This window comes from Arvicanthis niloticus, chromosome 1 (assembly GCF_011762505.2).
Source record: "Arvicanthis niloticus isolate mArvNil1 chromosome 1, mArvNil1.pat.X, whole genome shotgun sequence".
In the NCBI taxonomy this organism is placed as follows: Eukaryota; Metazoa; Chordata; class Mammalia; order Rodentia; family Muridae; genus Arvicanthis; species Arvicanthis niloticus.
The window spans coordinates 166,827,377-166,843,796 of record NC_047658.1 but is presented as its reverse complement, the minus strand read 5'-3'; the positions used below and the strand labels follow the sequence as shown (position 1 = coordinate 166,843,796).

The following is a 16,420-nucleotide window of genomic DNA, read 5'->3' as shown; positions in this document are numbered from 1 at the left end:
CTTCAACTGTGAATCAAGACAAAACTCTCCTTCCTTTTAAGTAGCTGTCGGGTATTTTGTCACAACTAATACATACTCTTAGTCAGTCTTCTCACTCCACCCCAGAACCTGTTTTTTAAGTAGAAAGAATTTGGAAAAATGATAGTTTCTGAAAATAAAATCTGCTCTCTTCCTGTATTTTCTCATGAAGTTAAAAATACAAGTGTTGGAGGGGGGAGAGGTGTTAAGGTCAGAGGATGGGTGGGGAAAGCATGCTTTGTGAAAAAACTGCCTTGACTCTCATCAGCAAACTCTCTGGGAATGTGACCCAAAAGAAGGCTGGGGGACAGAAAGCCTTGTTTAAAGAAAAGGTCAAGGGAACACCCAAAGTATGGACTAGTAACACAAACACTGCAGTCTCCTCCCATGACTGGACTTGAGTGTCCAGGAGATGGAGAAGCATGAGCCTGGTGCCTGAAGAGGGCCAAGAGGAGAGAGAGAAATCAGTACACTGCCTGTGATGAACAGTGCTTCATGACCAGGAAAAGGCTATGGGCTATCCCAGATAGGTAGGAACCCACCATGTCATCAGGAGAGGCAGTAGGTGGCTGTTCACTTTAAGTAGGACCCTGAATGATCCTTGGCCTGGCCCACCCACCTCTCACAATTTAGGCCAACATCAGGGAAGTAGGGTATAGTTTACAGATTATCTATCCATTTAACACATTTATTAAACACCTACTGTTTTCTAAGTTCTGAAACAAACAGGAAGTACAGAAAGCAGACAGACAAATCCAGTATATACAGATTGATATTCACATGCTTCATTTTTTCCTTTCCCTTCCCTACTGTCAACCTTGCTGGCCATCAATGAGTTATGAGCCATCAGAGGCAGTAGGCAAACCATGCCTTTGCCCCACAGGTTTGTAAACTCCAAAGGCAAAGAACAGATTCACACAGCTAACTGTAATACCAGCCAGCACTGGAGGAGACACCCCTATTTGACAATTGTACATAATACTTAGCTTCTAGCACCAGGAGAACACTGCAATCCGGAGACACCAGAAAGGCCCATTCTCACAAAGGAGGACAACCCAACCAAGAGTGAGGAACCAAAACAAAGACTACAGTAGAATGAACATGGGAGTGGAATATCTTGCCAAAGTCCAAAACATCTTAAAGATAATATGTCATTTGAACAAAGCCCTGAGGATGGAAAAAAGACAGAAACAAAAACACAACAAACAAACAAAACTACTCTCCAGAAAGAACAAGAGTTACAGATTCCAAGCCAGAGGTCATTGATATTTTAAAGTGGATCTCTCTAATGGTGTTTCCTTATCCTTAAGTGAAATATGTATGGCAAATTACTAGTGGGCAGCTGGTGAGGTATTTCTTTCCCTCCATTCTATTACTTTTATTTTTAAAGTTTTAAATATATTGAAATTGCCATATAAGTGTGCATGTTTTATGGTACGTGACATTTCAATACAGTGAAACAGTGTGGAATGATCAGATCAAGGAATCAGCACATGCATCATGACATTCACTGCCATTTCTACATGTTGTAAACATCAAAACCCTCTCCACTGGCTTTCTTAAAACAATTAATTGTTGTCAAACCAAACATGGTAACACATACCTGAAATCCCAGCATTTGAGAGATATAGGCAGGAGGATTAGATTTAAGTGGTCTTGGCTACAATAGTAAGTTCCACACCAGACTGAGCTACATTAGACCCTATCACAAAAAAAAAAAAAAAAAAAAAAAAGGCAGCCAACCACAGTTAACCTATGCAATATCACAGCAGAAGCTATGCCTCCTGTCCAACTGTATCCTGTGCCTTTAGCCTCTCTCCATCCCCACCACCATTTGCAACCAATTTCTTCTCTCTACCTCTGATTAGTTACTTTTGTTTCCACATGCGAATAAAACTAACAAAATCATGTGGCATTATCTTTTACATTATCATCCATCTTGCTGAAAATGGCATGGTTTTACTGTTTTTATGGTGGGGCAGTACTCCATAGTATGTGGGCCATTTGTCTTTATCACTCTTCTTTTGGCTACTGTGAACAATATTGCAATGAACGCCCCTCCTTTTACTTTTCCATTTTTAATCAATCTATTGTGTCCATATTCCCCCATTATCCTTTCTTATGCCCTTCTCACTTATGCTGACCCTTTTCTTCTTGTCAACTAAGAGTTCCCTCCTACTTTCTTTTCTTTTGATATAGATCTTGTATAGGCATTCACAGTTACTGTGTATTCACAATTCCAATATCCATGACAATTTTTAAAAAAATATTTTTGTTTGATTAACTAGTTTATTTATTTATTATGGGAGGAAGGGTATCTATGCGTGAGCACACATGCCATGGAATACGTATGGAAGGCAGAGGACAATTTGTCCTCTTTATTCATGCCAGGTAAGCATTCTTCTAAGTCACACGTTCATCCTCACAAAAGGTTTCTAAGTCCTAAAATGCCATCATGCCTACAGTCTATACAATGAATAAACTTGGAATACAGTGAAGCTAGTAAAAATAACTTACTGAGCTAATAGGGTACTTTTCACTGTTGCTACTTCCATGTAACCTATCTGAAAAAGAAAAAGCAGGAACCAGTGGCCCCTTTTTGCAGATAGAGAAGCAGAGACTCTGGCTTGCCTAAGACCCATTGGAAAACCATGCAGAGAAGCTTGGACTATGACCTCAGCCAGGGCCTGCTGCATTGACTCAATCCCAACTTGCCCAGTTCCAGCTCTGGTCTTCAGCTCCTGTCCTGTGGGTTTAGCCATAATCAAATGGATTGTTTACAGAATGAAATGTCTGCTGAGACTCTTGTCACTGTGCCACTTCACTTGCATCTGCATCACAGTGCTGGATCGTAGGAATGATATCCTTGGGTCCAACCAGCTGTGTGCAGCTGGCTATTTGTCCAGCACCCATCATTAATGTTAGATGTAGGCAGGGCATGCTGTGTTGTAAACTTTTCTCAGACTCCAATGTTTCCAGCACAAAGATCAAATCACAATGAAATGCATCCTCTGTTCCATATCAGCTCACCTCTCTAGAATCTTGTCTGGCAGGATCTTGCTAGGGACTGGCTGCAGATTCTCTAGATCTCTGTCACAGTGAGGGGAAAGGGGGGTACACTCCCCAGGAACTCCAACTACCCACTTACAATAGAGAACATAATCCAGAAATGTTTTAGCCAACTCTTTTAACCTCTTTCATTCAGCATTCATTTGAAGAAACACCACTCATTGTTGCTCCATTCCAGCATTTCCAGAGGCCCTAAGAGGCAACCCACACTGTGACCCTCTGTCTGATAGATGTGATAATTTCATTCCCAATATTATTCCCTAAGTTTTATTCTCTATATACTCAGCTTTCTGATATCTGAGATTCTCTTTAGCTCCTAAAAACAAGCAACACCAAGAGTCACTAGTATGGTACCTGTCAGTGCCAAGGCCAATAGGCAGCTTGAAAGTCAATAAACAATCAACATGAGCTCAAGATGGTGCTAGGAGTGGAGGTGTTGGACATGTGGTTCAAGAAGAACATGGGCTTAGTATTAGCAAGACCTAGGTTCAATCCTCTGCATATAAAACAAAACCAAAGTACCCACTAGGTTTTGAAAACTTAGCAAGAAAAAAGGAATGTAAAGTACCTCATGAGTAATTTTATACTGATGGTGTGTTAAAATGATACTCATCTGCAAACTCTGGGTCAAATGAAATGCATTATTAAAATGACTTCAGATGTTTGGGGGGGTGGTTTTTGTTTTAAATATATCTACTAGGATTTTTTTTTTCAGTTTCAGAACAACTTACATCAACTGCTATTGGACAGTGCTGGTGTAGACAGCAGCTAATATAAACTCTGGGATCTGCACTTCCATCTGCTGTCTGTATGCCAGGCAATTTTCTCTTTTTCGGTGTAATTTCCTTCCTTCCTTGTTGGCCCTTGAAGGATCAAAGCACCTTATTTTGAGTAGGGACTGGGATCACATAGATTAGCACAATTGCCACAGTTCTTGGCTTCCATTTTCCAGTGGGCCATGTCAGGCTCCTAGTGTCACAGTTATGTTCTTTGAAACATTTCTTTGGTAGAATCATCACCAACACAAACCTTGAAGAACCAGGTTCATATCTTAGCTTTGCTATGACCTGTGTGTCTTGAGCAATCCATGTTATAACAAGGCTCATGCTCCAGTATACTGTGGTCCTTGATAGTTTCAAGATCATACAGAAGCCATTAGCAAAGCATCAGACTCCAAGGGACATCTGACATAGTTCCACCATAAGGAACCAGGCTTTCCCTGGTAATAGGACTGTTTTGTTGTTTAAAATTTTTAATTTTTTTAATTGTGTGGGTATGTGTGCATAAATGCAGGTGCTCACAAAGGCCAGAGGCATTAGAACTGCTCTCTCTCTCTCTCTTTTCTCTCTCTCTCTCTCTCTCTCTCTCTCTCTCTCTCTCTCTCTCTCTCTCTCTAGCAGCTGAATTTACAGGTAGTTGTTATGGTCCTGGGAACAGTACTCCAGCCTTCTGAAAGAGCAGTCTTCTACACTCTAACTGCTAAGCCATCTTTCCATACCATTTAGCTTCATTTTTAAGACTTGTTTTTAGACAAAGTCTAACTAAGCAAACCATGCTGGTCTCTAACTTATGATCCTCCTGCCTCCACTCCTCAAACTGGATTACAAGTGCGCAATTACCAAACCCAGCTTCAGTGGACCTTTGCTGCCTGAGGCTCTGTGAGTACATAGTAAGAATGAGGATTCCTGAGACTTGGCAAATCAAGAAACCAACAACTGGTATCTTCTCAGTACCCCAGGTCCTAAGGAAGGAAGAAGAAAAGTAAAAGAGTGGGAAGGGGGAAATGTGAATATTCCATATTATATCAAAATAGAACTACCTATATCCTATCACAGGTCCACCCCGCTTGGAGAACATTAGGAACTAAGATTTCTTAAATGAGGGCTGGAGAGATGGCTCAGCAGTTAAGAGCACTGATTGTTCTTCCAGAGGTTCTGAGATCAATTCCCAGCAACCACATGGTGGCTCACAACCATCTGTAATGGGATTCGATGCCCTGAAGACAACTACAGTGTACTCATATACATAAAATAAATAAATAAATCTTTTTTAAAAAGATTTCTTAAACATACTATCATCACTTTGTAGCTTAGACAAATTATATTACTTTGTAGTATTTGTTTTAAAAGCCTCAAATTGATACAGGTTACAAGTTTGAAATACTATTCTGGGGGCAGAACAACCCCTTCCTGGAGCCACTATGAAGATACCCAGAGGCCCCAGGTGCCATTATGATGGCATGTAAGTGGTGGAGAGTGGAAGAAAAAGAAAAGAAGAATGGTGTGTAGACAATGTAGCAAGCAGAAACTGGATATTCAAGGGTAATGAGGAACAGCCTGATGTGCACTGCCTGCAATGCTACCTGAGGCTGTGGTGAGGTCCTAGCCAGTGCTGCCACCTAGGGCCATGTCTGGGTCCATGGCCCTACAGCAGAAGGGGAGGGTGTATTGATGTCTGTGGCCCAAGTTACCACCAAAGGCCAAACAGGTATCTTAGGTCTAGACTGCTGCCTTGAGCTATGTTGATGTCCAAAGGCTGTGCAGAGCTGACTCCTTCAGTATTTGCATAATGGAAGAACTGGCCCCAAGGCATGACAGTAGGTGAGCCAGCCCTGCCCCTCACCAGCTGCAGAACTCAGAAGAGCAGGCCCTGCACCTCACCTAAGCAGGACAGTAGAGCCAGCCCTGATGGCAGTGGGTGCTGGAAACCTGGCCCCAAAGGCATAAGCAAAAGAAAGCTGTCAGGCTGAACAACTCAGCTACCACCAAGGCCCAGATCCAGGACTTTAAACTGGCCCACTCCAAAACCTACCTCATGGATAAACTGCTGGAGTGTGTGAAGGGCCTGGTTCTCCAGAACCAAAGCTGAAAGATCTCTACAACACAGCAGAACAGGATATTCAAGGTGTCCCAGTAAGGGTCCAGTATTGATAGGGTAGCAGAAGCCAGAGGCCTTGAACCAGACCAATGACTCACTGCAATGAAAGCAAGAAAAGCTGTTTGGGCAAAAGGTTATACTGTGTGACACACCCTGATTCACTGTTGCTACCATAGCAAGAGTTATTTGTTTATTTGTTTTCTTTTAAGGAGGAGGTTTCAAGAACAGAAGGTGGATATGAAGGGACAGGGAGATGAGTGGGATTGGGGAGGCATGATGTGAAATTCACAAAAAAAAAATGGGGAAAGAGGAAGGCATCTGAAATGTAAATAAATCAAAATATCCAATAAAAAGCAATAAAAAGCTTTTATTAATATATTATTATAGCTCTGCCCCTAAATTTAAAAAAAAAAAAAATCTCAAAACAACCAAACGCTAGGCAGCAAGTCTAGCATCTCACCATCTTTGAGAGAACCCAAAGTGTAAATCAACTTTACAGAACCCATCCAGGGCAACAATCATGCCTCACAAAGTCCTGCTGACTCATAAGGACACAGCTATCAGATGAGACACTCATGTCTCAGAGCCTCCTAGAAAACATCGAAAAGCCACCCAAGACCTCTGAACAACTTTGGGGCTCTACTGACAACTCCCAAAAACTACCCTGAACAGTCTTTCCTATATCAGATGATAGAACTGAACCTAGAGGGGAGAAGGCCTCAGTCAACTCCCACTGGTGAAGCCCATGATTTAGAAGCAAGGCCCAGCTTTGGCTGGCAAAACAATGGTCCTGAGGGACAAGACAGATCCTAAGGAACAAAGTAGAGTGGGGTTATCACACTGGAAACAAGAGATAGGGAAATAAAGGCCAACCAAGTCAGGGATGGACAGGGACTAAGAAGTAGGAGTTTAAAAGGGGCCACAATTTCCCGATGTGGGCAACAAGAGACTCTGATGAAACAACCTACTAGTCTCTACTGCATGTCCACAAAGCTCAATGACTAGTTGCTTGCTTCTCCATCAATACCACATAGTGGGAGCATTCAGGCAGGCTTCTCAACCTGCTCTGTAGATCAGATGACCTGATGGTCTGAATCAAGAGTTGCAACAATGGAACACAAGCTTCCAAACAGGCAGGAGTCCAAGAAGGGAGGTGGCCAATTACCACCCCTAGGAATCAAAGCAGTTTGTCTGCCAACATGGAAGCTTTAGCACACTGACACCTGAAGCCAGACAGATTGCTCCTTGTAAAAAGGATGGCACCATAGGGTATGCTGATATCAAGCAGAGGCTTGCATACAGGTAGCAGTCATTGGCATGACCACAATGAGCAGGTGCTCCACACCTGAAGAGCAGGGGACAGGGCCAAAAGCTCAGGGCAGGGACTGTCAACCAATCAGTTAGTAAGGAGAATTTGAGGCCAGTGGTCAGCCAGACCCAAAAGATATGCTTGGGGGTAGCAGAGAGAAGCAACTCCTTCCCAAGGAGTCATGAAAGCAAGATGTGCTGAGTCCCACGGAGGGGAGTTAAAAGAGTGTTTGCTGTACATGAGAGAAATAACCTGACCCAAATGCAGGCAACCTGAGACCACCAATCAGTTTGAATAGGGCAGAGCCTTTGTGCTGGGGCCAAATCTAGAGAAGGTCTGAGTGTGAGAGACAGCCTAGAAGTTCCATCCTGCAGCAAGCAACATGCACAGCATTCTAGAAAATGGTTGGGCAGATCCTCAAAACAGATCTCCTCTCCCCTTTCTAGGAAGACATCCAAGAATATTTGCTTTTATTTTGTTAGAGAAATATATTTAACTGAACTCCTCTAATAACGTAGGCAAACAGGAGTCCTTGGTTTTCTGTCTTAGATGTCTAAGTATGTCAAATAAATATGGAATGGTTATTTAATGAGATAGAATGCTATAAAACCCAGGAGATACAAAAGCAGGGCTCTGTCTGAAAGATCACTAGCCACTCAAGAAACAAACGACATTCAAAACAGTTTGCTTTCTTTACAGAAAGGGTCAATCAATCCACAGCCTCCTTAGGCAGAGTAACTGGATTACTCATACTTTTAGGGATCCATTAAAAAATATTGAAAGTGGGTTTTTTGTTTGTTTGTTTATTTGTTTGTTTTGAGACAAGTTCTTGCTATATACCTTTGACTGGGACTAGCTATATAGACCAGGCTGACCTCCAGCTTAGAGATTTGCCTGCCTCTGCCTCCTCAGTACAGAGACTAAAGATAAGAGCCACCATACCCAGTCTGTGAAATATTTTTATTTCCAGAAAATCTGAAAGAAAGTTAATAAACTTTTTCTTTCTTTCCCTTTATCCTTTCCTTCCTTTTTAAACGTTAATTTATTCTTTGACAATTTCATATACATATCTAATACATTCTAGTCACACTCATCCTTCGTATCTTCCTTCCACCAAGTGCACCATTATACTTTCATGTCTTTTATTTTGTTTGTCCAAAGAATCGAAAATTAGGACTTAAACAAATACTTATATATCAGTGTATTCCCAACCTTCCTGAAGCTCCTATGATACTAGTAAAAGAATAAAACAGAAAGTGAGAATGTAATGTAGCTCAGTGGTAGAATATTTGCCTTGTATAGATAAGGCCTTGGGTTGGACCCCCAGCACACACATACACACACACATACACACACACACACACACACACACACACACACACACACACACACACCAGGCAAGGAGTAACCACGAGCCTTTCTATTTTTCTACCCTGCCTCTTTGTTCCAAGAATAACAACTCTGAGATTTAATTATTTATTACAATGCTTATGGCCGTAAGCTTTGGCTTGTTTCCCAACTAGTCTATAACTTATATAACCTGTTTATTCTAGTCTACGTCTGCCACATGGCTAGTTACCTCTCCTCAGTTTCTTGTGCTGTCTCTTCCAAGCCCAGAGTGAGATCTTCTGAACCTGATTCTTTCTCAGAACTCCTCCCCCGTGTCCCCACCCCTCTGTGACAGATGTCCCACCTTATAATCCTGCCTCAGCTAATAGGCCATCAGCTTTTCATTGATACTTGATACTTCCACACAGTGCATGGAGATTCTCTCCATAGCAGGATGTGGAGGAATATGTATGATCCTACAAAGGCAGGGAACCAGACAAAGATGATATAGCATACCAGAACTGTCAGACCCATTTCTGTATAATGGCAGACCACCTCTCCAACAGTAGGCATCAGCTTGGCTAGCCAGAGAAAACTGACACTCCTATATTCCTATAGGTAGCAAAGCCAGCAAGAAAATCCCCATTTTTGAGCTAGCTCTAATTCATCAGCATGCAAATGCTCAGATAAAACCTGCCGAGAAAAGTAAATGTGACTTGTCACCCTACCAACATTTAAATCCTTTTCTTTCTTTACTAAAGTTGTTCCCTCTAGGGTAAAGGTCTCTAACACTGTGGTTAGAGAGCAAAATATCAGGTATAAAGTCTCAACATGACCCACATATGCATTCAAGGTTTTTCCCCTCTGTCCTAGATACAATACTCCCAGAAGTCAAAAGAGCCAGTGCATCAAGAATATTGGGCTTGGGCTGGAAAGATGGCTCAGAGGTTAAGAGCACTGACTGCTCTTCCAAAGGTCCTGAGTTCAATTCCCAGCAACCACATGGTGGCTCACAACCAACTGTAATGGGATCTGATGCCCTCTTCTGGTGTGTCTTCAGACAGCTACAGTGTGCTCATATACATAAAATATTCTGGAGGAGGAAGAGGAGGAGAAGGAGGAGAAAGAGAAGGAGGAAGGGGAGGAGGAGGAAGAGGAGAAGGAGAAGGAGAAGGAGAAGGAGAAGGAGAAGGAGAAGGAGAAGGAGAAGGAGAAGGAGAACAACAACATTGGACTTAACATCCCCTCTACCACAGGCATATGGCAAGACAGGTGATAACTTTTCCAGAAATAAAACAAATTTCGCACTTCCCCATGGCTGCATAGAAAGGGGCATGCTTCCCCAAAGAGAACGCTAGTCACAACTCATGCAGACACAGGGTTATCACACAGACACACAGTCTTTCTCTCCTCAAAGGCTACTGTTGGCCTTACCCAAGTGAGTCAGTGAGCTTGGGGTAGGTAGAGTTTGCCCAGCACTCAAGAAGACTTGGGTTCCATCCCCAGCGTTGTATACACTAGGCATCTTGGTGCTGAGCCTGGGATAAAACTTTGTCTAAAAAAAATGAATAAATAAATAAAAATAAAAACCCATCATTGTTCTTGGAGCTACAGCCTTACTCAACCCAGATGGTGCCTGCTCTTATTAAAGGATGTGAGAGCCCATTTGTCAAGGGCACAGAGAAACCTAACCCAGTAACTTTATTTCACAGACAAAAACCTTTTTTCAGTACACAGCTTACACTACAAGAGGCATGACCCTGTCAACCTGTCACCAATGACAAATACCAGAGAACAACCCCACATACAATTGTCAGAAGTCTGCCAAGTTTTAGATACCCCAGACACCCTTCAGAACAAAGAATCAACAGGTAGAGATAACAAGACAGTTATTTTAGAAGGAAATGCCAGCATGTGCCCCACGGAAGCCAGGACATGAAAGTAAATACCTGGAATCTTGCTTGGGTCTCCCTCTAGAAGCTTCTCCTTCAAAACCCATATACAGCACACACTCAACATCTTTCACGGTTTAGCTCTTTTTCTTTTTTTTTTTTTTTTTCCTTTCTTGTCGAGGTCCGATATCTCAAAGAGAAGCGTGTACTTTGTACTTCTGTGGCCATGACAGTGGGCCCAATTCATCTGGACTCTCCATGTGCTCAGCAGGTAAATGTTATAATCTGTCTCCATCCTTGGAAGTCTCTAAGTAGACCTAGTTTCCAGTTAGCCAGCTGCTAAAGACCAATCAAATTTTTCTTCAAAACAAGCACCCAGGGCTTTTAAATACAGGCCTTACTACTTGAAGAAACCCCACAAGGATTGAAGGGGATGCTGTTTAAAAACAAGAAGCAACTATAGAGCTCAGTCACCTTCCCACTAGTACACAAATTCCAAACCAGCACTGAAAACCAAGTAGTCAAGGGAGACAAAGCCTGGAGAAATTCATCCTGTCCTGTAGTCAATTCTGCTTCATCCACTCCTATGCCGAGGGTGCCAATACTTGTTCTTTGGGAAGGCTAGAGAACTAGAGGCTAACACTCTGCCCCAATATCCACTACACATGGAGTGACCCACCCTACATGAACTTATCCAAAATCCTTTGAGAAAAGCTCTGTGCATCTCCAAACTTCACCTCCTAAAACCCCTGACTTGATATACTAAGGTAGGCAACAGACTTCTGCAAAGGAACTCCATTTGGAAGGGACCAAGTTTAAATCTCCTTTATATGGGTAACATCAACCATGACTTCCAACATGACCAGCCTCAGAACAGATACTGGGATACATCTCAAAATTAGTCCTTTTGCACTTGAAATAGAGCCACCATGGCCCCCATACTGGAAACCTACACATTGCCCCTCTCCAATTTAGTCTCTCAAAAATAAAACCACTTCCAGTCTAACTCTGTTCATTTTCTGGGAATGGGGAATATAACAATGGTACCAAAGGGAATTCTAGAAAGATTAAAACAAACAACCCAAAAATTACTTTGAAGTTCATAGGAGAGAAACCATAATATTCCTGTCATTACCATGAAGCTCTATCTAGTCAGCTTGAGGCCTTCCTGGGTCTATACATAGGACTACAAAAGACATACAGAATCTTAAATATGGTACAAGATCACCTGTCTGTAATCAGTCTGCTGTCCCTCTAGATTCTGAATCATTCAGTGTTTTGCTCATCACTGAGGCAGCATTTACCATAGTAACCTGTGTTCATTAACACCTCACAGACAATGGTGCAGGTAATTCTTTTGGCTGTTTAGAGAAGAGGGTTCTCATGTTTCAGATTCATGTGTAAGAAATGTCCTAGGAAATTAAGTATCCAGTTTTAGCTCAAAAAGATAGAAGGACCCAGGTATGGTGACACACACACCTTGAATTCCAGCACTTGGAAAGCCAAGTAGGTCTGAGGCCAGCCTGGTCTACAGAGCAAGTTCCAGGACAGCCAAGGCTACACAAAGAAATCCTATATCAAAAACAAACAAACAAAGTTAGAGCATGAGCCTGTGTGAAAACCCAGGTCTGTCTCATTTGGAATCTGTACCCTTGGCTATCGCCCTGTTGAGCAAGCACAGAGCCCCATGTGAAGGAAAGTCCAAACATTTGGAACCATTTTGGATGAATGGGACAACACTACTATATCCATACAGATCAAACCAGTCAATGAGGTTATGCCCAGGTTCCATTCTGGGTCAAGTGGGTCCCCAGGAAAGTCCTTCCCAGCAAAATCACTGAGACATATGATGCACACAAAGCTCAACAGATAATAAAGGATGGGCTCATGCCAAATTATTTCCAAAGATCATCTTTGACTTCACAGCAATCCAAATCACCAAGAATAATCATTGGATGAGCAACTTCTGCAAAGTCCCAGAGCTTATAAAGTACTGGGACTCAGACCTGAACTCTTGAAAGTCAAATCCAGAGCTTATAAGCTGTAGTTCATCATAACCTAGGACTGAAGCCTCTTTTCCCCCCCTGGCTAATCAGAGGCTAGTCACCCCACTGCTGCTGTAGCTGGCAACAGAAGCCCTCACACACAGCTCAGGACTCATGGTATGAGTCACCAACAAAGCTCTAGACTATCCAAGGTCTTCAAGTTCAAGGAATAAATGACTCAGTGTAGCTGCCTGTTGAGGGCTCCAGATTTCTCTTTGTCAAGTATACAGATCTGTATATGTTAAATGTCTGTTTACTAAAGCAAAACAAAAAAGCCAGAGCAGGCAAACAAAATCTGTAGGAAACATATTGTCTCAGGCGTCTCTAGGGTTTACATACAATAGAAGAGAAAAGGCCTCAGAGAGTTCTGCACAAGAAACTACCCTAGAGTTCCCAAACCTACCGAATACACTATATCTCAGAACAGAAAGGATGAAAGCCTCCAGGACACTGTGCAAGTGCCTGCTGGAGGTCCAGGCTTCAACTGACGTAAAGGGTGTGGAGGATGTAGCTGTACATGTGTGGACAGGGTGGGGTTTCCTGCAAATACTCCATCCCTCTCACCCTGGCGCCTTCCCAGATCCTTAGTGCTATCTGGCCCTGCCGGTGTAGCTTGCGGAAGTGTCTGTCTACAATTTAGGTGGGTCTTATTATTACTATTAACAAAGATAATATTATGACTAATAATAACACTGGTTACATTTCAAGGGATTTTGCCCTCTCCTTCATCCTAGATCTCTTGAGGTACAAGAGTTCAAATTCCACAGTTGTACTCCACCGGAGGCTCAACATGACAGTTCACTCAAATACAGATGTAATTTCCAGAGATTTCTTAAGAGCTCAAGAGGCTTTTTTTTTTTAAAAAAAACTATGCCAATCACACCACTGTTTAAGCTGCTGGACGGAAAAGGCCTATTGTTTTACTTAAGCTACCCTTAACCTCACACTTGCCCCAAGAAACTGCTGAAATCTCTTAAGAGACCCAGCCCAACCAGTTCACATATCAGTATACCTGGCATTTGAAGATCTTCAGTAAAGAAGGCTGTGAGCAGTGTGAAGTAAGCCATACCCAGCAGTAACCCAGCTTACTTGAAAATTGGGGAATTAGTGGGAAGAGGCAAACAAGCAGATACTAAAGGGAATATACCATGTGGAATTGAGTATTGGATGAGAAAGCAGAATAGAGGCTGGGATACTCGGCACACCAGTGGAAATGTCCTGAAAGGGAGTGTTTGTGTCAACCCCTGCAGGTCAGTAAGCAATCAAATGGCAAGGGGGTAGGGGTGTTTTGAGCACATTCAAAGAACTCAAAGCCTAATGGCAGGAACAGGGAAGCCAGGAGCCTAGCCTAAGTAAGGCTGACCTAGGGTAGCAGATAGTCAATAACTCAGGCTAGAGCAAGAGAGCAGAATTGGCCGTTCCTGTTAGCCTGACAGCTTTTCCAGAATTAAAAGCATAGTGCCAACTGAACAGGGGTAGCCTATGGGAAGCTTCTAGAATAGCAGCTCATGACAAGGCTGAACACATGTGTCACTACACCAACTCAGGAATCCTGGCACTTATGTTAAGTGCTCAAGATGCTCTCAGGAAACCACTTCTCTGGGGACAGTGGTTCTGGCCACCCACCTGCACCCATTCTTCCCTCCCACAGGAAACTGCACCATTATTGTTTGTTGTTCTGTAAGTAACTCTAATTGTGAGAGAAGAGGCCACATGCATTTACACCTCAATAATGGGAAGCATGTGTCAAGTCATCTAATTTCCTGCAAAAACTCCCCCTATGATAGAACAAATACTGCTGACAAAAAATACATGGAGGCACACAGGGGTGCAGAACAGGCATATATGTGAGACTATAAGGAACAAAGACTGAGAGAATGCCACATATCTTTGCCACCATGACACATTCCCATGGGTCCAAAACTTTGCAAGGTCTCAGAGAGGCCACTCAATTGGAATCAGTACTGGCAAAGAAATTTTAGCTTCTCCCTCAGGTCTGCAAAATCAAGTCAGCTGTGAATAAAAATGAGGACATGACCACTCCTAGGTATGGTTGAGGAAAAAGTTTTTATTATAGGTATGAGAAGGAGAACAGCCTGAGGCATCTAGAAGACTCAGACTGAACATAGCCAGCAGAACAGACTGAAAATGAGGAGAGATAGATGAGTGAGAGAGGAAGAAAAAAAAAAGAGGGAGACAAAAGACCAAGAAGGCAGAGAACCAAGAAAGCATGCGGCTAGATTATATAGGAATCAGAAGCTGAGGGAAGGTAATGGAAGCTCAGGGCTGGAGAAGTTCAGAGTGGAGGGCAGAGATAAGGAGTGTTGAAAGGAGCCAGGACTCTATAATAGGTATTTTCAGAATCAGTATCTGCATCTCAGTGAGTCATTTGTCCCAGTTTCTTTGGGACCTATGAGGCCTCAATTCTTCCTGAGGCCACCTGAAGCAGCACCTCAGGTTTTTTGTTTAGTTTTGTTTGATGTTGGTTTGTTTTGGGGACAGGGTCTCTTGTAGCCCACATAGGCCTCTGGTAATTTGAATGGAAATGGCCCCCATATGCTCTTAGGAAGTGACACTATTAGGAGGTGTAGCCTTGTTGAAGGAAGCATGTCACTGGGCGTGAGTGGGCTTTGGGGTTTCAGAAGCCCAAGCCAAGCCTAGTTGCTCCGTTCCTTCTTGCTGCCTGCTGATCTGGATGTAGAACTCTCACTTACTTCCAGCACCATGTCTGCCTGCATACCTCCTCCATGCTTCCTAATATGATGGTTTTCCTTTATAAGATTTGCTGTGGTCATGGTGTCCCTTCACAGCAATAAAACCCTAAGACAGTCTCCAACTCACTATATAGCTGGAAATGACCTTGAACTCCTAATCCTCCTGCCTTCACCTCCTAGGTACTAGCATTATAGGTGAGAACCACCATGCGCCAGATGATACCTCAGGTTTAGGACCTGGCTGGGTAGTGGGTAGAGAAGTGGCTGAGCAGGTGGGGGCTCCGATCAACTCATTGCTTTCAAATACTCTCAAAGGTCATATAATTTGACCCCTTCATTTCCTGGAAAACATTACAGATAGTAAGTCACTCGGTCTATTTGCTGTAGAACCAAGACTAAACCAGCTCCTGTAAGTAAGGCTGGACTGAGCATAGGAATCACTCACCTGGCCATGAGAAAAAGCCTAAGGTACAGCCTGTCCTGCAGCTATAGCTCCAGACCCTAGCCTGATACACTGCATCTATGCCTCATGGCATCTCTCCAGCCCACAGCACTTTCATCATATCATCCCACCACATCTACAGCCTGTGGGAGAATAGCTGTTACCCCCAAGCAAGCCATGTAGGCTTGCTTCTCTCAGTCTATTCAGACTCCACCTTCCCTGACTCCTGCCCCAGCTGTAAGGCCAGAAATCTAGTGCACTGCCCTGGCCAACTCTCCTGATTTACTCTTTAACTTCCTCACCCTGAAAAACATGCAAGTCATGAAAGGGAAGGAAAAGCTCACTGGAGAGCAGCTAAGAATTGGAAGGGCACTCCTTCAAAAAAACAACCACCATTGTTTTTAACAAAGGGGGGAAAAAACAGGCAGCTTGTGAATCAGGCCTTGTATAATCCCAGCACTTGGGAGATGGAGAGGATCAGGGATCCAAAGTCATCCTTTGCAGTATACAAGGGCCAGCCTGAGTTACATGAGATCATGCTTTAATCTACACCCCAGGACCCCCAAAAAGAAATTAGACTGTTTGGAGCCACACAACATCCTCAAATAAACTTCCCTAAAATCATCAGAATTGTCCTCTCTCCGGATGGTCTGAATCTCACTGAGGGGCAAGAAATCCTTAAAGGACCTCAAAATTGTATCTGCTAGAGATACAACTATCTGATG

At 43.0% G+C, this 16,420-nt stretch overlaps 1 protein-coding gene across 2 annotated transcripts in view; it reads right to left on the bottom strand.

Annotated features, from left to right (window-relative positions):
• Grk5 (G protein-coupled receptor kinase 5) overlaps positions 1 to 16,420 on the bottom strand; it is a 168,924-nt gene that overhangs the window by 109,759 nt on the left and 42,745 nt on the right. Inside the window, exon 1 of one of the 2 annotated variants that reach the window (XM_076926284.1) lies at positions 10,037 to 10,157. The exons of the other annotated variant lie outside the window; for it this stretch is intronic. Coding sequence (XP_076782399.1) covers positions 10,037 to 10,127 — 91 coding nt within the window. The 5' untranslated portion in view covers positions 10,128 to 10,157. Of the gene's footprint in view, positions 1 to 10,036; positions 10,158 to 16,420 lie in introns of those variants that run through there. 2 annotated transcript variants of the gene reach the window in all.